The sequence below is a fragment of the Heliangelus exortis genome, chromosome 1 (assembly GCF_036169615.1).
Source record: "Heliangelus exortis chromosome 1, bHelExo1.hap1, whole genome shotgun sequence".
Classification (NCBI taxonomy): domain Eukaryota; kingdom Metazoa; phylum Chordata; class Aves; order Apodiformes; family Trochilidae; genus Heliangelus; species Heliangelus exortis.
In genome coordinates, this window is record NC_092422.1 from 86,471,640 (window position 1) to 86,491,274 (window position 19,635).

Sequence of the window (19,635 nt, forward strand, 5' to 3'; positions counted from 1 at the left end):
CTGTACTGCACCTAAAAATGTATGCCACAAAAAAAAAAAAAAACATTTCAGAATTCAGCATCTCAGGTAAAAAGGATTATTCCCGAATACATGGAAACTACTAAAGGACAAAGTTGAAGCACCCTCCCATTCCAGAAAACCACATTACATTAACAACTTAAGAAAGGTATATTTGCTCTAAACTCAGTAAGTTTTTCTCCCTGCATTGGTTTTGGGGGCACAAAAAATACACATAAGAACGTGTTTTATGGTCAAGGCAAGACTACCTTCTAGAAGAAAAGGGAGACCAGACCTTCAATGCAAGGTACATGGGCTCTCTTTTGTACACAGACAAAACATTGCTGCCACATTACAAACACCCAAAGGACTGACATTTCAGATTCTGCTCAGCTAGATCCTGCACCTACTGTAACCACCACTTTGGAGCTGCTCAAATCAAGATCACTAGAAGTGAAGTTATCAGCAGGCAACACTAGCACAGCACTGACAGAGGACAAGCACCAAGACCAGTTAGCAGTAAGGACTTGTAAGGATCGTAACTCTGGCAAGATGCACATTGCTAACTGCTTGATACTGGGGATGGGACCACCTCACAGAAATTACACGGCAAGAGAACAACCTTCCCAAATAACAGAACAAAAAAAGCTGAAAGATCACTTCAGTTTTGGAGCGGTGGTGTGCAAGATTCCTGTTCTGTATGTACACCTCTGAAGTACTTGCTGCATTCATGATCTGCTTTCAATGAGAAACAAAACAGGGGAAAACAAGCAAACGAAGACTACAAAAATACTAAACCAAACCACATTTCTATCAGAGCTTTTGCTTGTATTTGACTGAAGCCACTGAATTTTGAATGAAACATTCCAAGAGCAACCCAGGAACTGAAACTTACAGCAAACTCCAAAAATTACTTTTTAAGGTGGTTTTTTTGTTTGTGTTTTTTCTGGGTTTTTTTGTTGTTGTTGTATGTTTTTTGGGGGGGTTGTTTGTTTGAGAATTGCTTCAAAGATTTTGGTTGTAGGTTTGGTTGTAGCCGTTTACTTGCTCTTTGTTTTTTGTTTGGATTTTTTTGAGGGGGAGTGAGGTAGGCACTTATTTGGGGTTTTGTTGTTGGCTGTTAAAGATGATTGTGACCAGATGCCTAAGCACAACTGTATGACTGCAAATTAATTTCAGTGAATGGGTCTCAATACTAAGCCCTCACTCAAAGGGTTCTTGGCACTAGAGGAAAGCTGCTCCTAGCCAAGAGTAAAGGATGATCAGATACAGAGAGGAGCTACATGCTCCAGGAAGGAGAAAGCAAGCAAAGTTCAGAAAGCATGCCCTTTGCCACTTATCTGAACACTTTACAAACAAATTAAGACAAACAGGCATTGGTCCAGAAATCAAATGTAAATAAACCATCAGAACCTTAAAAGCGTTTTATGATAAGCCTAAACCAAACACCGAATAAGACAGCATAAGTTAAAACATGTCTCTGACCTCCAAAGACTTGATGTCCACCAAACTGACATCCAAAATGTTAAGACCAGGTGAAGTAAAAGAGGAACAAAACTTACTCAAATCAGTCTTGATTGTCAACCTGCCTGTAAATAATCTTTACACAAACCAAGTTTAAAAAGTCTATCTTTTATTCAAGGACAGGTCATATCTCTACAGAGCAGCTCATAACCATAAACTTCATCACCAAGTTGCCTGAAATGGGCAACTAAAGGCAAAACACTCCTTGTTTACATTACAGCATAATGCAAAGGTGACTGAAAATCCTCATCAATACAGCTCCAGAAGCCCACCTGAATGTTCAAACTAGTAATTTTAAAAATTTTAATGCTACTGCTCCCATATTTTTCTTTTCTCCATTCTTTCCTCTGTCTCTTTCTCCCTGACATTTTGGTAAATCAAGTCAACACAGACGTCCTCCCTTCCTTCCCCCCGTCAAGGGGACAAGGACACTTGTTCTGCTGCAAATCCATACAGGAATGGTATGAGAACCAGAATGACCACCTTATCAGGACAGCAAAGAGGAACACACACCCTTTGTGGTAGCTCTCCGATATAAACGAGCCATAAAATAGAGATTTTTAAAAAATTATTATTTTATTTTTTTAGCTTGATGCCTGGATACAAAAAACCCACATTCTTGGAGATTTCTGTGCTTTTTAACACTTTCCAAATTTATTCATTCCAAAGCTTATAGTCTTTCTCACTGCAGCACCTGAATATCTCACAATTAACTTTTTTTCCCTAGAGAAAAATATCCCAACCCACTAACCAAACAGGCAGCGTGAAATAAAAACTCCTGAGGCCAGATGACTAAAGTAGACAAACATTTTTCTTTGATACCAATTACAAACCCAGTAAACCAAGACAAAAAGCTTCAAATACCTTTACAAGATCTCAGTGCCAAGACTATACTTCTGTGTGGTTTTGTTTAGTTTTTATGCCTAAATATCAGTCACAGTTAACCTTTCTGATCCTACTTATTTTTCCACTGGTAAAAAGGTCTTCTGTGAATCTTTTTTCTTAAGTTGTGCTGCACTACTAAATCTGTAAAATACAGGTTAACAAAAATAATCTGCTTCTTCTCACAACTTATCCAATCAGATACTTAAGTACAGAATAATACTGGATCAACTACACAACAGCAATGACTGTAGAATGCAGACAGGAGTTCTGTCTGAGAACAGGGAACATGAATTTACAGGACACAGCTGCTTAAAGGGGCTCACTAGTAAGAAATTATGGCACTCCTACATGCCAATTCTTGTTGGCACATTTTTATTACATCTACCTACTAATAACAATACCTTTTGAATCAAGCTTTTCCAACAATATTCTGAGACTGGAATACTCTGTAAGCATTTATTTTCATTCCAGAAAGACTTAATATTTTTCCCATCTCCCCTTTAGTTTTATAAAAGTTTTCTGCTTATTCTGCTCTTTTAGGTAATTGCAAATGTTTTCCAATCCCAGGCTTACAACGATTTTGCCGATGGTTTTGCTCCTGATGTATCACAGCACATTCTGAACATGGACCAGATGCATCCCTTTCTCTACAAAGATTACATACAGAATTCATTGTACTAAGATGGAGTATTGACAGCGAGACTAAATATGCACTCAGACACAATATGTAAACAGATACTACAAGACAATAAGGATTATTCAACAACTGCATGAAAATAATAACAAAAGAACAGCTTGTGAGGAAAGCTCTGAAAAAAATTAATTACTCTGTCTAGCAGGACTGTCTTTAGGCTACAGCCTCCTCTTCACCTGAATAGACAGAGCTAATAATTTAAGTGCAAACCAGCTACCTAAGGATGTATTCTTTCATTAAAACACTTGCTTGATATATATGTGGAAGAACATCATATTAAAGTTCCAAGGACTTCCTCAAATCAAAGCTTCAAATAGGACTCATGAGAAGGAAGAAACACTGTTTAAGTTTCCTAGGAAAGTAAACTGCATTGTTCTAAAGATTACGTCAAGACAATCAACATTGCAAAGAAACCACTCAAGTTCAAGATTTCTGATGCAAACATTCAACTTGACTCTTCAAATTAAAAACATTTAATGATGCTAAAAATAATATTTCTACAGCAGTGAGAAAGCTAGAAGCTGACTCAAAATGCCTAGTAAACATACAAGGTTTGGTAGCAGTGAAGACAAATTGTCACAAACTTGAACTGAGAATTTGCAAGGCAATGTGCAAGACTGAGCATAACCTCAGCTGGACAGGGAGACTCCCCAGTAGGTTTAAATCTAGTAAGACTGATAGTATAAAAATGCAATTCAAACTAGTTTGGCATCATGGCACTCAGCCCTAACAGACAGGAATGATTTAACACTAAACAGGATGCTGCCATCCTGAGAAAAGGGAAAATAAAATACATAAAAGAACAGCATATTTCTGTTAATACAGAACTTTTTCCACACTTACAAAATATGGCTGTTTGCCTAGAAAAAATGCCTTTAGAAAATTTTTACTAGACAGCTTGTCTAGCTGAGTTCTACTAATCTAAACTCTCTATTAACATAAATATAAGTTTAGTGCATCTACCTACAAATCTTGAAGACCAAATTACAAAGTTACAGCTCCAACATAAAAAGAGAAGTAACAAAAACTGCATTTGCAAAATGATACAAGCCATGGAGAAGCTGCCTTTTTTATTCTACAGGCCCAGGCCTGCACATACAGAGTCCTGAGCTCAGGATTGTGCCAACCAAGCAAATACCTACTGTTACAATACAGACCAACTCACTGATTTGAAAGCTTTTTACCAAAGATGCATTCCTTTCAGAGTACTGTCAAATTTATCTCAAGTAGACAAAAACATTTGTTTACCAAATGTCTCTGGTATGCAATGTTGAAAATAAGTTTCATTCCAAGCAAAGCTGTCTCTTCGGTTCTCCCTTAAAGCCTAAGCACTAACAGAAGTATTTCAGGACACAAACGTTTACCTGATAGAACTAATCTAAATCTTGCAAGAGGAAGTACTTACGCTCTCAGACACAACCTCACTTAACCTTCACTCCTCCTCCATATAATGACAAACTAGCCTCCTACAGGTCTGTTTTTCCCTTACCTGCACCTGCTAGGTGGGGCATTTAGCCCTGACAACTCTGAAATCAGAACCACAAAACGAAGGATAAATTGTATTTGTTGAACAGCTTCTAAAACTGCATCTTTCAATGTGTTTTTCAGCAAACCAACGCTGAGCCAACAGTTTATTTTCCTGGAAGACCAAGCTTCACGTCCTTATAAATCACTGGCAACAATATAACGCTTAGAAGAGCTTTCCTTGAAGTAACTTTTGTTGAATGCATTTTTATTTTTTTTTTTTAATACTTCAGTTTCTAAGTACGTCACTTCTCTGGAAAGAGAAAAAAAGGAAACTACAACATCTACAGCAAAACACATTCTCCATGAAGTGCTAATGCTTTAGTTTAAAAATGGTAGCAAGTCACCCTTACCAAAGAGGTCACCTCAGAGCACTGCTGCCCAATTAGCCTTATTTTCTGAATTACACTGTCTCAGACCAAGCCACTCTAGTCTATACCAGTAAAGACACTACTGTCATGCTTCTTCACAGCCTCAAAAATTACCCTTTTATGCAGAAGCAATGTGTACAAATGATACGTAACGTTCAGTTCATATCTCATTTGTAAGTATTCTGCATGGTGATAAGTTCAGAACATTTTGGGACCATCAAGTACGCTCACTCCCTATATGAAAATAATGCTATTTTCAATATCAGATAATCGGGCATGACTGAAATCTGATGAAATTTAATGTCTGGAATTTTGAAAGTTTCCTTGCCTAAAGAAGCTAGAGTCCTTTTCTGCATTTACCAACAAAAAAGCAAGCTTGAGTAAAATTGCATGACTTCAACAGACTGAAAGATCTGTTATTTACTGAAAGGCTACAGGAATAGCAGGCACTGACATACACCACCACCCCTCACAGAGACTCTCAAGCTCTGAATACAGGATAAAGCCAGCAAACCTAAAAAGCAACCTGACACAGCCTGTGCAGCAACGCAACACCAACAAGGAAGGCAATGATATCCTTCAGCTGTTCCCCATATGTACATATTTCTGACTTTAAACCTGAAGGGAAATGGATTTCTGAAGTCTGGAAAGAGGTGAGTACAGAGGATTCAATACAGTTAACACAGACTTCAGTTTATAAACTGCATTTAAAAAAAAAGTTCAAGAAAGAAAAACGTACATTTATAAAATAGTTTAAAGACAATATATTTGCATAGAGTTCCATAATTAAATAGTTATGAGGTTGTAGTTGGATATTTATTTGAAATACTGATGTCAGCCTAAGACTTTAATTACCAATAGATGCTTATTTGTAGTAAGACAACAGTTTCTATTCTATGTGCACATAAAGCATTCCCGGTGCTTTACTGATAAAATGCAAGTACATTCTGGGTTATGACATGGATATATTCTTGACTAAGAATCAGCAGCCACTGCTTACCTTTAGTTAAGCAAGCAAACAAACAAAACCCCCCACAGGATTCTCTGCAGTGAACTCATATATCTCACTTTACTTTTTCCTCAGAGCATTACAGATGCCGTTCATGTGCTTGCTTTAAGGGAACTCGGTGTGCAAGCCGCTATACCTCCAAGAGCCCAGAACCTCACGGGGTAGATCAGGACCAGCATGCACACATCCCAGCTGCCTGCCCCTGGCACCAAAAAGAACAAATTCACCGCCGGAACCACACGATCCGGCTTCTTAAATAAACCGTCTCAGAGATGAAACGAAAGCACGGTAGCTAAGGATTAAATTATAATGTCAGGGGGAATCCATCAGTAGGAATCACTCCCTGCCACAGAGGATATCTTACTTCTCCTGACTTCTCTTACCCAGGGCAAAACTACACAGAACGCGCAAGCACGAAGCAGGGGGGCTAATATTTACTGACATATTTGAATATCTTCCCCTCCGCACCTGTAAGCGTGACATTCGGTTTTGTTATTTACCACAGCCCTAAAACACACAGAAACCCAAGTTTGTCCGCTGCCATTAAAAAGGGGGAAATCTCTCCAGAGGCAGAACCTGCCACCAGAGCCCCTCGCCGGCGCCCTTTCCCTCCGCCCCGAGCCGCGGGCAGCCCGGTTCCCCCACCGGACCTCCCCTCCCCTCTCAGCTCCGGCCGCTCGCCCCCTCCCCGCCGTCTCACCGCTCCGCACAGCCCCGGGCACCCAACACCGCGGGCCCCAACACCACCGGACCCCGCCCCGGGCCGCCCTCCACCCGTGCCGGGAGGGGGAACCGAGCAGGGCTCCCCGCACCGCTCGGGACGGCCGCTGCCGCCCCACCCCCCTCCTTCTCCTCCACCACCGGCAGCGACGGCTGAAGCCCCTCCGGGGGTGCGGTGGGCACTCACAGGTGACGATGGGCTTGTTCTCCATGGTGTAGATCACCGGGGGCTTCTCCCTGCCCTCCTCCTCGGCGGCCGCTGCCGCGGCGGGGTCCATGAGCGGGTGGGGTCCTCAGCCCCGGCTCCGCCGCCCGTTCGGCGCCATGGAAACGCCGCCGCCGCCGTCTCCCCCCCACCCCACCCCCCGCCCCAGCTCGGGGGCTGGGACGGACCGGACCGGACCTCTCCGCCTCGGGCCTGCTGGCGGCAGCGCCCCCCCCCCCCCCGCCTCCCCCCACCCCCTTCCCCGCGTCCCCGCAGCGCCGCTCCGGAGGGGAAGGCAGGCGAGCTCATCCGCTTCCTGGATCACCGGCACAGCATTACCGCTTCCGGGGAGCGCTGCCGCCCTGCTGCCGAGGGGCGAAGCCGCCCGGGCCCGGTACGGCCGCAGCGGAATTAACCCGGAAAACGGGTGAAATAAAGGGGAAGCGAGGAACCGGGGTGGGGGGCGCCGGGGAAGGGAGGATGGGGGTGCAGCCCTCTCTCTTCGGGTGGGTGAGGGGATGGGGAGCGGTCGGGTTCCCCCTCCGTGCCGCCGGTCTGCGTTTGAGGTTGCCCTTGGCTGGCGGTGTCGTTACGGGCGGCCCGGCGTGCGGGTTACCTGTCCCTCCCCGGCCTGCCCGGGTTGCGGGTTACCTGTCCCTCCCCGGCCTGCCCGCCCCTGCGTCCGGGTCGGACCGAGGGTGGCTGTGCCTTCCCGCCTGGCGGGAACCCCAGGGCGCAGGGAGGGAGGGTGCCGGGTGTCCTGTGAGGAGAAACCCCTCGGTCTGCCCGAGTTCGCCGGTTCCCCGTCGGGAACGACTTTAGTTTGTATTTAAACCTCTGGTTCCAGGGCTTCTGTAAAGGCTCTGGGGGACTTCGTGAGCGAGGGCCCAAGGCCTGTAAGCTCTTGGTGTTGGTTGCTCTGAGCCTAGAAGCAGCGTGGGGGGAGTTGCAAATGCCTTGCCAGTTTTTACAGGGATTTAAGCCTGTGCTCACCACCTTGGAGTAATCCTCTGTGGTAGCATGGAGGGATACTGGCTCATTTTTTTTTTCTGCCAAAGCAGGGAAAATAAATGGAATATATTTAAAGTACCACACGCTTCCTGCTTCAAAGCCTGAGGCCTTGCGGTGTCTGTTGGAGCCTATGGCTCAGCTAGTTCAATGGGAACAAGTGCATCCTAGGTCCTGTTTTCCCCTAATCTCAAATACTTTAATCAGTTTTGTTGCAGCCCATCTTGGGCATGTGCTTTACATAAAGATCAGAGTGAATCAGGCAACAGATGGCTGGCCTTATCATTCAGGAGTTACATTGGAGCATGTGCAGGTGAGTGACTGGAGGTGGAGGAGATTTAAGTGCAAAACTGGTTCATGCAAAGGAGGAACACTCATAAGTACATGTCTACATGTATGCAGACCAATGCATAGCAATTAGAGGCTTATCAGTGAATATTGCCCTTTAAAATTTAAGGTTTTTAAACTGGAGGGTTTTTTAAATGCAAAGATAAAATATGCTATTGCACTTATGGGTCTAATTAGTGGTATGAGGCTTCAGTACACATAAAATTTGCCCTTGTTTTACAACAGGCTGAGATTCTGTTCCTATGGTTTTAATAAATCTACTGTTCACATCTACAGTATCTTCATAATCAAGAATGCTAAACTTATAGGATTTAGACTTAGTGTCTCAAACACAATTTAAGATCTAGAAGAGTGTAATGAAAGTAGTCTGCTGTAAGAGGTAAAAAAAATTATTACCTCTACATACATGTGTAAAACCAAGTGAAATCTAAGGTAGAACTATAAATAATCTGTCTGTTAATCATAACTGCTTATTGCACAGTGACATCATGCTGAGGTGATGTGGGTGTTGTTCAAGTACATTCAGGAGTCATTTTGTTCATTTCCTTTTAGCAAAACCTTAACCCTGTTTCTTAGGCTTAAAATGTTGCTTCAAAAATAATTACAGCATCCTCGTCTCACATTTCATCCCATACTGCAGATGAATGTTCCCACTTGTATCTCATTTGTGTTATTTTCCAATTCTATGAGTATTTTCATCAGCATTTACACAGAACTTGTCACACTGATTGTAACAAGGCATGTTTCTTTGGCACAGTCAAATACAAAATTCTTTACAAGGCCAAAACTGTAAGAATCTTACATACACAATAAAGTGTCTTATCTGATTTTAAGGTCTATGTGAGCACCTGGACACTAACATTCTTTCATTACTTTTTTTTTTTTTTTAGTGCTTTGAGAGGATGTATCATGGCAGAATTTTATTTTTAAAATTATAGCACTTATGCATCATCTTATACTTATGCATCGTTTTACAGTATAAGTATGTGGCAAATATGTGATTTACTGAAATGGAAAAGAAAAGCACTGTTATACACTTGTGCCAAAAGTGATAAATTCCTTCTAGTAAGCTCCGAAGTAACTCATTTCATCAATCTGGCAAATGCTCCATTCTGTACAGTCCTAAGCAATGCAAGTAGGAAGAGAGGCAAACCCAAGTCAAATAAGCAGGAATCCCATCCAACAATCTCCCCTTACTGTATAATGCTTGTCCCCTTTTCTCAGAGATTAGAGATGAGGTTCATTTGAATAATCACAGAATTTTATATATATGGAATTTCCTCTCTCTAGTTTTTATAATTGCAGTATATCTGTTTCTATAACACAAGAAAACTCCACCTGTCCTAGCCTTGCTCATGGTTTTTGATAGCAAGCAAACCAAAAACATCTGACAGACAGACACATTAATTTAGGCAAGAAATAGAAGACTAAGGAGAAAAAGTTTTCACTGTTTTCTCAAGTGTTTGATTGAGAAGTTGACTGGGAAGTGAAATTGACTGGTCTCTGATGGAAAAGGTAGAGCTTTTATAGCAAACTGTACAGAGAGAAAAAAAAATAAAACATTTGAAAATTGGGACTTTGACAATGTTGTGCTTTTTGAAATGAATGGATGAAGTTTTTCTTTCTGGGAAAATGCAAGAAAGGTAAAAGGAATCATTTGAATAGCAGTTAGAATTTTCCTCTTTCCTTTACACTTTCCAGTGTCTAAAATACTCTCTCTGATGGAAATCATACATATCTGAAGTGAACATTGTTTCCACAAAACCCAGTCATATTATAGACACCAAAGCACTATGGTGCTTTTCACCTAAGTTTCTTTTTTACACAGTTTTCCAATTTTTCAGCCATAAGCACTTGGCAAGATAAAGTTGCATTCGTGCATCCAAACCACTCTGTAGCAAAGCAGTTAGCAGGTTCTCGTGATCATTTCAGCTTGTTGGGTGTCAGGTGCCTGAAACTTTTCATTAGTTACATCAGCAGAGCAGGATGATGCTGCACTTTAAATGATGAATCAGTGAGAGAGCAGGAGCTGATCTTGAGGTTATTTATAGCCAGTGGGAGCCTGTGCAATTCCCCTAAGTATCAGCATTGCCACTGCTATTACATCAATAGGCTCAGTACCCAAGTGAGGCACCACTGGGATGGATCTTGACTTTGAGGTACAGTATAAAGGAGCAGGTCAGGAGGCATTTTGTGTGGCTGGATGAAAAGGCTGCATAATATTACAGTGGACCAAAACCCATTTCCAAGTCTGTGCACATCTCAGCTTCCTCTGAATTTCTGCTTGGTGTGGACAGAAGTGTGTGCACCACCCCTTCCCTTCATCCCTACTCCACAGTCTGGCTTCTGTACACAAGCAGGGGAGCTGTGATGGCTGAAGGGGGCTGCACATGCTGCTGACCCCCTTTGGGGGATGTTTATGGGATGTTCTCTGGGTGCATGAGAACACACTAGCAGGAAAAACAGCTTTGGAAAACAAAAAAAAAAGGACTGTCCCAAAACAAGGTGCAGAAACTCAGTGCTTTTGAACATGCAGACTCTGCTCTTCCTGCTAACTTTGTTTAACTGCACTTTGTTAGGTGTTTCAGTAGCAATACCTGGTGTTTATCCTTCTGACTTTTACTTTGTATATGCACTCTGCTCTTGCAGTTAGGTCCCTTTTCTCCCATTCTTACTGCTCTGCAGTAAGTGTTATAAAATGGCATAAAGGATCTAAAGTTTTCTCCAACAAAATGTTGCACAGTTGCAGCTGTTAATGTTTGGTTGCAATGTTTCTTCTTGGTGACTTCAAAATTTAACCCCCCAATAGTCACTGCAATCAGGCAGTGCCATCAGTATAACATGAATCATGTTACATGGCTCCTTTTGAGATAGGCCAAGTTTCATGGGCAGTTTCAGTGGCATTTGGGAACTCTCCCCTCCTGGAAGAGGAATGAAGTCTGACTTGAAAGGTGAGGATTGTTTCAGAAACAAGAAAAGGGTTTCAGATGTGCCAAATGTGTATACATGTTGGAGAATCTAAACAAAGAGATTTCTCATTGGCCCTTTCTATCATATTTCATATGTTTTGAAGCACGAACCCACATGGCACAGGTGTTAGGCAAACAGAGGAAGCCAGCATATCCCACATATTGTTCTGCTCCTGAATTTTCATTTCCTTCTTTTTCCTCCAGCTCTACTTCTGTCCCTACTTTGTTTAAATTATATTCTCTCCAAGGCAGGACAAGGTATTTCATTATCTCTGTAATATACTTAAGTACTTCAACTTGACCAAAATAAAATATAGCTATAATACAAAGTACAGTATCAGAGTGATTAGTGGCTGTGAGAGAAGTAGCAGTGATTTTGTGAGGAACTGGAGCCTCTGTCTTAACTCTCCCAAAGGGCAAGAAGATTAGAAGATTAATTAAACCCTGGCTCATCGTTACAACCTAAAATATGTCAGTCTTTGGGTCCCTATTGGAATATCCCTCGTTGAGATTCTTTCAGATATTTAAGGGGCAGGAAATTAAATTGTTAAATTGTATCCCTAATTGCCTTATGTTTAGATGGAAATGCCATTACAGGGGGTAATTCACGTTCAAAAGTCTTCTGGTGATGATCTCAACTGCCCTGTTTTGGGGAGGCAGAGAGAGAACAGAATAGCAAGAGAAGGAGAATGGCATCGAAGAAAGGAAGTGATCTCCAGCAGGCAAATGTGTTATAGGAGGAAAATAAAATATGTAGGCCAGGTTTCAGGTCGAAGACAAAAATGGCAGTGTCCAGAGTGTAATTTGGGTCTCTAGCTTTGTCTGATAGCCTGATAAATAACCTTTAAGATTAAGTGGAGGCCCAGGAGTATGGTAGATGCTAGGATTCCAGGATTTGCTAGCAGTAACAGTCATGCATATAAAATTCCTTTTTCATTCTGATCCAGATAGCCCGCTGCTCCCATTTGGTACCTTCAAATACAGATTTTTTCAAGAAAAAGCCTATCTAACTGTAGAAAAAGTCTACATCTAACTGCACACCTAGATGGCTGTTTCACGTGGGGGCTGACCACAGCCAGCAGCCACACACCTGCTTGCTCACTCCCCCATCCCCAGCAGGACAAGGGGAGAAAAGATGAAGACTAAAAGTGAGAAAACACATCGGTTGACATCGAGACAGTTCAATAGCTGAAGAGCCAAACATTAAGCAAAAGCAGTCACTGCCACCTCCCACAAGGAGACCAAGGCCCAACACAGTCTGAACAGCAGCAAATAATCTCTGTTATGCTTCCTCTGCCCCAGGTTTTACTGATGGGTGTGATGTTTCTGTATGGGGTCAGCTGTCCCAGCTGTGTCTCCTCCCATATCTTGCCCACCCCAACCTACTCACTGGAGAGGAGTGGGAAAATGATAAAGCTTTGAAGCTGAGCAAGGTCTGTCCAGCAACAGCTAAAACTTCAGTGTGTTGGCAACACCATTGTAGACACAAACTCATAACAGTGCTACATGAGCTTCTAAGAAGGAAGTTAACCATCCCAGACAGCCCCAGTGCAATACCTAAGTCAAACAGATCATCATTATCCAACTTTCAGTTTCCTGGAGGGTCTTCAAGGTGTTTTCCTAGAGCTTTTCGGCAGAGGCACAGAAATTACTACCAGTGAAACTGTGTCAAACTTTTCTTGTTATAACAACCAGTCATGGGTTGGTTTTCCTTAGATGGCTTAGTGTAGGATTATGCCAGAGATGTTCATGAAACCATACCCTGACTTTGAAATATTATCACCACGATGTAAAACAGAGCCCAGAGCCCAGATGAACAGTTCTGGGGTTTCCTTTAAATGGTGGAAGATGAGTTACACATCTGGTATTTCACCAAAGTTTCAAATCTGGTCTGACCTGAAAGTGGTTACAGAAGACAAACTCCATAGGCACAATGAATATTTAAACATCAAAATTTATCACTGGGTGGTCTCAAGGTTTGTAAGAAAATATATTCAGAAGGAATTTCTATAGAAATCCTCCTTCAAGATGAGTATCAACTTCTACCTATGGGAAAACTTGAAGGGATTTTCTCCAGTAAGGTTAAAAGACAAATCCTTGTTTGTAGGGATTTCTCACCTTTTCCTTTGATAGTTTTGGTAGTTAGTATTTTGGGAGAAATGACTATTGAAGTTCATGGGCCTCCAGCATGATGTCCTGCAGTTGCTCTTCTCATTCAGTGGTGTTGGGATTTAAAAAATCTACTTAATAACTGTAACTAAGTTTTATAGGAACACTGAAGGAAACATCCCAAAAGAATGGGAGTCAGGTGTAGAAGCAGATATCTAGTGTTATCTTTTCATTTCAATTTGTGGACAGCAGTCACAAAACTAGCACCAAACTTCATCATTCAAACTACACCAGCTTGTGGCCCGTCAGTGAGCATCCCCCTGGCACACAGACACCAACCTGTCTGCAGACAGTATTTTTAGATGTATTTTCAGATTGTTCCTGCTCATCAAACCACTGTAAAAATGTGACACAACAGTAAATCCTCTACACTTCCAAGTGCTTTGGAGATTTTAAGGTGATGCTAACATTGAAAACAGAATTTATTGATGTATGCATTTGATATCAGCTAAGCCATGGGTTTTCACCGTACTGTACTGCAAGAGAAAAAAAATGGTGGATTCAACCTACAATGAGTGAATTTGTGTATGGGGAAAAAAGAATAAAAATGCCGGAGAAATACTTTTTGTCGTCTCTATGGCTTGGCTTAACAAAGAAAAAAAACCAAAAACCAAAAATAACCCACCACTTTTGTGCGCAGGCAGTTCCCTATTTTTTTTCCAATTAATTAATTTCATGAATTTACAGTCACCTGCAGAAACACAGAAAAATATTGCTAAGAGTTTGAATTTGGGAAAATTCATAATAATATTCCATTACAATATTGTAAAAATTTTTTTTTCAAAATGAACACTTTTAAAACTTTTAATTTAGTATGTCAGCCACAAATCTTTAGCTGTACCCAGTGATCAAAATTTTGACTTTTCATTCCATATCATTGGGAAAGAATCATAGACTGAAATTTATTTAGCAGCAAGAAGAGCAGTATGGGGAATCCATTTCTATACCAGTTGCATTCAAGAGCATTTTCATTCCATCCACAGATTTCTGTGTTTCTGCAGCAGAAAATTCTGTGTTGTGTGAACTGCTTCCTGTCCCTGGAATTAGGAAAATACGAGGAATTCAGAGAAAATGATAGTAACTTTGCTGCATGTGTCCTTGTTCTGAAACGCCAAACTGGCCACCAAGACAAAACAGACACAGAGGAGCAAGGTTGAAAAGCAGGATCCAAGACCTTCAAGAAAGGTCCTCAGACAGCCTGAGGAGGTGGAGACAGAAGGGGAATTGTGTAAGGAAGGGGAATTGTGCCAGAAAAACTGGCAAGCAAGCCAGGGCAGGGCAGCTGGAGCAAGGAGAGGGAGATGCTCCCTTCCTAGCATGGAAGGGAAGATCAGTAGCACGCTTTCTTTGACATGATCTTCATAACCTTTTCAACATCAGTCTTCATCTTCTGGGACTGAAAGAAGCCTCCTTTCCTGGCAGTGCCTCTCTTTCTAGAAAGTAGATGAAACTCCAAGCTAATCCTGAAGACCAGAGGAGTTAAACCTGGTCATGTTTTCAGCAGGGCCATCACTATACTTGCCCTCCTTGGTTAGCAGATCATTTATGTCCAGTTCTGAAGTCACTCAAACTTAGAAACTAACTAGAAGTGCAGTGGTCATGGAGCCTTTTACAGCTCTACCAAAACCTAAAAACTTTCCAATGTGCACACTTCCAGCATGGGTAGAAAGGAGGTCCAGCATATGTTCATTACTCATTTTCACTTTATGCACTACTAGATGTTTGATCATTTCTAGAAGTCACTTTAGAAGACACAGGAGACATTAATAAAACAAACCTTTACAAACTAAATATGGGTTTTGCACAAACACATTAAAGCAGAGTAGTTGTGGGTTGTTACTTTTCCATTTATTCTACCTGCCTAGGACAAGCTTCTGAGAAGTACAAGTCAAGCTGGTAAGAGAAAGACCATAAAATTTCTAATTTGATTTTATAGGCAGTAAGGGTCTCCGTCCATCACACCAACCTGGGGAAGAGCTCACATGTCCAAGGCATAATTAAAAAAATAATGGGAAGAGAGGAGGAAGGAATCCTAAAGTGATTTACACCATTATTTAAATACTCTTCTCTGAATTCATCAAGGGAAAGCTTCTTTCAAAATTAGCATGCCAAAAGCTATTAGTTATTAAATTAACTAGCACATAGTATTAATTAGAAATTAGATTCCCTTGCAAGTTCACCTTAGGTACATCCTCCCTGGGTGGCAAATGGAGGTACTACATGAATAATGAAGTCTGAAGAGGAGGGACAGAAAGCCATCACGATAAGCATAGAAGTAGATACTGAATTTTCCACTTCAGTATCCTTATTTTTCCTTTCCCTGCAGTGGATCAGTAGAATTGCATTCTGCAGTGACATGACTGAAAAAACCAAACTCATCATCTTGAGTCTGGCTGGAGAGAGGAGAGCTTTTACACGTGCATTGGAACCTACTCATGAAGACATCAGATGACTTCACAGGCAGGAGAAGGGACGGAGTGTTGGTTCTTGGTAGCTGAAGCATTCCCAGGAGAGAGCCTCATTAAGAGGAGACTTTTTACAACACCATCAAATAGTAAGGTCCTCTGAAAGCATTGGCCTTCCCTTAGAAACAAAACACCTGATAGCCTAATAAGCATGAGAACAGTATCCCTTGCAGGAGGTTAAACTGAGAGTTGCCACCTCTTAATTTCTGGGCATATACGATTTCACACAGAAGGGATAAGCAAGCAGAGACAAAACAGAACCACAGGTTTTGAGATCACCAAGGCAAGAGGCAGCACAGACTTTCAGACCTATTAGACATCGGTGCTGCTTACTAAAGCTAGAGACAGATGTTAAAGAAAAGGTATCATGGACGTGTGAGAAAGGACAATGAGATTTCTCACTGGTTCTTGTTTTGACCACTGCTGCCCCCACCCCCACCCACCTAATAATAAGTATTTGAATGATGCTACTTGCATCCAGAGATCTTTCTCAGCACTGCAAATGAGTGTTCACTACTTTTAACACCCCAAGTTAAGTCTTTTTCAGCTCTGCCTGACGACAGAAAGGCCCCTGAACCTTGCCCTAAGCACCAAACTGAAGCTAAGTAAGACTAAGCTTGAAACCCCCCTGCCAGATGAATTACTGGTAAATGAGAAAAGGTTTTGCAAGTGGAAGAACACCATTCTGCTATTTCATTTTTGAAAAGGTACTCTTCAAAGTTACAATGTTTTGTCATACAGCTTCATCAGGATAGAGTATTGTTTTCCCCCAGGTTGCACACCACGTAACTCTTCCTTGGAAAGGCCACTTACCCTTCTCATGGGTGGGGTAGCAAATCTCTCCTTGCCTAGGGACAGTCTGAGAGGAAAACCTGGGTGTACTTCTGGTTTGGTTTGGGTGCCACTTCTGAATCTGTTCTGACATCTCTGAGAAGACCAAGGGAATTAAACACCCGACTCCCATCAGACTGAAAAGGAAATCATGTGCCTAATCCTATCAGTGCCTGTGAAGTTCCCAGACCTAATATTAGCTCCAGGGGTTGCTCCACTGAGAGGTCCCCCTGAGAATAAGAAAACCACCATACTACTTCAGTGCAATTTGTTCTCCCCAACCACCTTATCACGTTGGAGTTAACAGCAATAATTTATGTTCCATTATGTGCAGTACTTAATTTAGACAGGCCAGCTGCCTTCTTGTATGGTTGCCAGCAAGAGAGGGCAGCGTCTCAGGAAATAAGAAGTTTGCAGGTTGCCCATCTTGCTGCGGGGTTCTGGGTTGGGGCTGATGGTGGGAATGGTTTGTTCTCATTTGACAGGGAACTAACCCCAGTCTGACCAAGTTCCCCTTCCCCAAAACACCAGGCTTCCACTCCGGAGCACATGGTTGACTATCTCAAAGCTACAGGATCTTCAAAAGCCCTTTCACTGAAGCATTTTTTAGTGGTTGGAGAAGGTATCTTCCATCACTAAGTGAGCCATCAACATTAAATTCATCAGATAGAATCGCAGAACCATAGAATGGTAGGGGTTGGAAGTGACGTCTGGGAATCATTGAGTCCACTCTCCCTGTCAAACCATCACAAATAAAAAATACTGGCTTTGCCAGGCAAACTCTATGGTGGTCAGTTAGGGAGCCTTACTCTGAAGCTACTTCCTGCCAGAGACAGCAAGCAGTGTTTCCCCATCCTTCCATACTGCAGAAGAGATGTATAATAACCACAAAAAACTTCTGAACACTTTACAATCATTTAAAAAGGAGAAAAAAAGATAATATAGACCTTTGAAATGCCAGAGATTTGGCATAAAGCTTTGTAAGTGATGGGAATTCCACAATTATGGGTTGGGTGTAATATGGGAGGAAGAAAGCAGCAAAACAAAGACCTAAAAAGGAGGGAGATCTCAGTCCAACCATTCAGCAATTGCATTTTTCCTCACGCCTCATTTTTGTGCAATTACTTAACACCTTACAGAAAGCCCACCTGTGCTTAAACCCAGTTGGCCTCATTCACTTTAAGACAACTCTTGAAGAAGTGAAAAGAAAGGAATAACCACAGTGGGAAGGATGTTCCTCCAGGAAGCCCAAGGAGAGCAGCTCAGCCCTGTGACCCAGCAAACCCCAGTTCTGCAACCTGCAAACTTGCTTTGCTCTACAGGGGTAAAGCACAGAAGAGGGTGGCAATGAGATCTGCAGTCCTACATCCATTCCTGCCTACATTGCTGTATCAGCTGCCTGGGGCTGCTTTCTGGCTGCTAATCCCTACAGAGAGAATCATAGTCAGTCACCACAATGGTCTGAACAGGATTTAGCCGAAATAAGCTCATGATCTTAAATGTCACCAAGGAAATGGTGATGCTTGGTGGCTAAACAAGCTGCAGGGTCCATATCCTGGTCCTGGAGTCCTGTGTGTCTGGGTTGTGAAGTGGAAAGCTTTGGCCAGGTAGAGTAAGGCACAACTTTTTCCTTATTTCTAGAAACCACCACAAAAGGGCTCACACTTCCACGGTGTGAGCCAGGGGAAACATGAATGCCAGAGGAGAGCCTGAACCACTGCCATGAGAGCGTTCTCTCCTTAGACTGGAAGAAGCAACCTGTAACAGCACACTTCAGTTTATCTTCATGGGAGAGCTCTACAATTACAAGATACAGATTCCAGCCCTAATCTTGGCCATGTAATTTCGTTACAGTTGAATTAAAAGATGGGAAAAAAGGAAAATGTAACACCTATGACAAGGTGCTTTGGCTAATGGGAAGCATAAAGGACGTTGCATTTTCCTGGAAATAGTTGTAGAGTTTGTAGTTCCATTACAGCTAAGGTGGGAGGAGAGTCACATGTGTTCTTAAACCCTGCCTAGTTTCTCTCTTCTGATTTTCCTCATAAATGGAGCAACCACTAGCACATAGCTCCTGGTATCATCATTGAGCACTAAAAGAGATGTCACAGGACAACTAGGCCACTGCTGAATTCAGCTTTTGCAAACGTTCCCCTACATCAGCAAGATGAGAAACAAAGGCAGTTCACATCACAACTCACAGCAAAGAAACAAAACCCAACCTGTCAGCAGAGTCAACTGTGCTGTTTACCACATTCTTCACAATCAGTCCCTGCCCATTATATCTTGTCAGTTGTGTGCCAGTGACTGTGCAGGGGCATTTATCACTGATAATGCAAGATGGCATCTGCTTTTGGTGGTCTAATTTCTAGCTAGTGCCTCAGGAAGCAAGAGTTTGCTCTTCTGGCAGCAAGCAGGAATGCCTGCTCCAGCCATGGCACCTCAGGTGGCACAGCTCCAGCCCCAGCAGGCTCCCCACAGCAAGAACACAGTGTTGTTGGTATTACAGTGGATCAATCAATCAATCAACCTATCATACACATACAATATATTGATAATACACCATGTATCATATGCTATACTGATATCATATGTGACATTACTGTGGCTGACCAATAAACCTCCTAGAAGGGAAGAAAGCCTGGTGGAGATGGGCAAGGGTAATGCCCTGTTGAGGCTCAAGAAATAACACAGGGTGTGATCAGCAGAGAGGGAATGAATACATATCTCAGCCTCACACAAAATATAAAAACTATGAAAAGAATTTCACAGGGAGCAACAGGCTCGAGCTGGTTTCAACTCATCTATTCCTTACCAGCAACTGGAGATGCCCAGCATAGTGATGGTGACTGTACCACAGACCCTGGTAACAGATCTCAAACTCACATTGGCTTTGTGCTCTGTGTACTGCAATTG

General features: G+C 42.3%; 1 protein-coding gene and 1 long non-coding RNA gene across 2 annotated transcripts in view; one reads left to right on the forward strand and one right to left on the reverse strand.

Moving 5' to 3' along the window:
• The window catches only part of TRAPPC10 (trafficking protein particle complex subunit 10), a 41,603-nt gene extending 34,411 nt beyond the window's left edge, over positions 1 to 7,192 (reverse strand). Inside the window, exon 1 of the mRNA XM_071751757.1 lies at positions 6,912 to 7,192. Within this exon, the coding sequence (XP_071607858.1) occupies positions 6,912 to 7,002 (91 nt within the window). The 5' untranslated portion in view covers positions 7,003 to 7,192. The remainder of the gene's footprint in view (positions 1 to 6,911) is intronic.
• A 2,549-nt stretch (positions 7,193 to 9,741) lies between these two features.
• Positions 9,742 to 14,512, forward strand: LOC139799640 (uncharacterized). The gene is made up of 2 exons (XR_011727384.1): positions 9,742 to 9,800; positions 14,407 to 14,512. It is a non-coding gene; the product is annotated as an uncharacterized lncRNA (long non-coding RNA).
• The last annotated feature ends 5,123 nt before the right edge of the window (positions 14,513 to 19,635 follow it).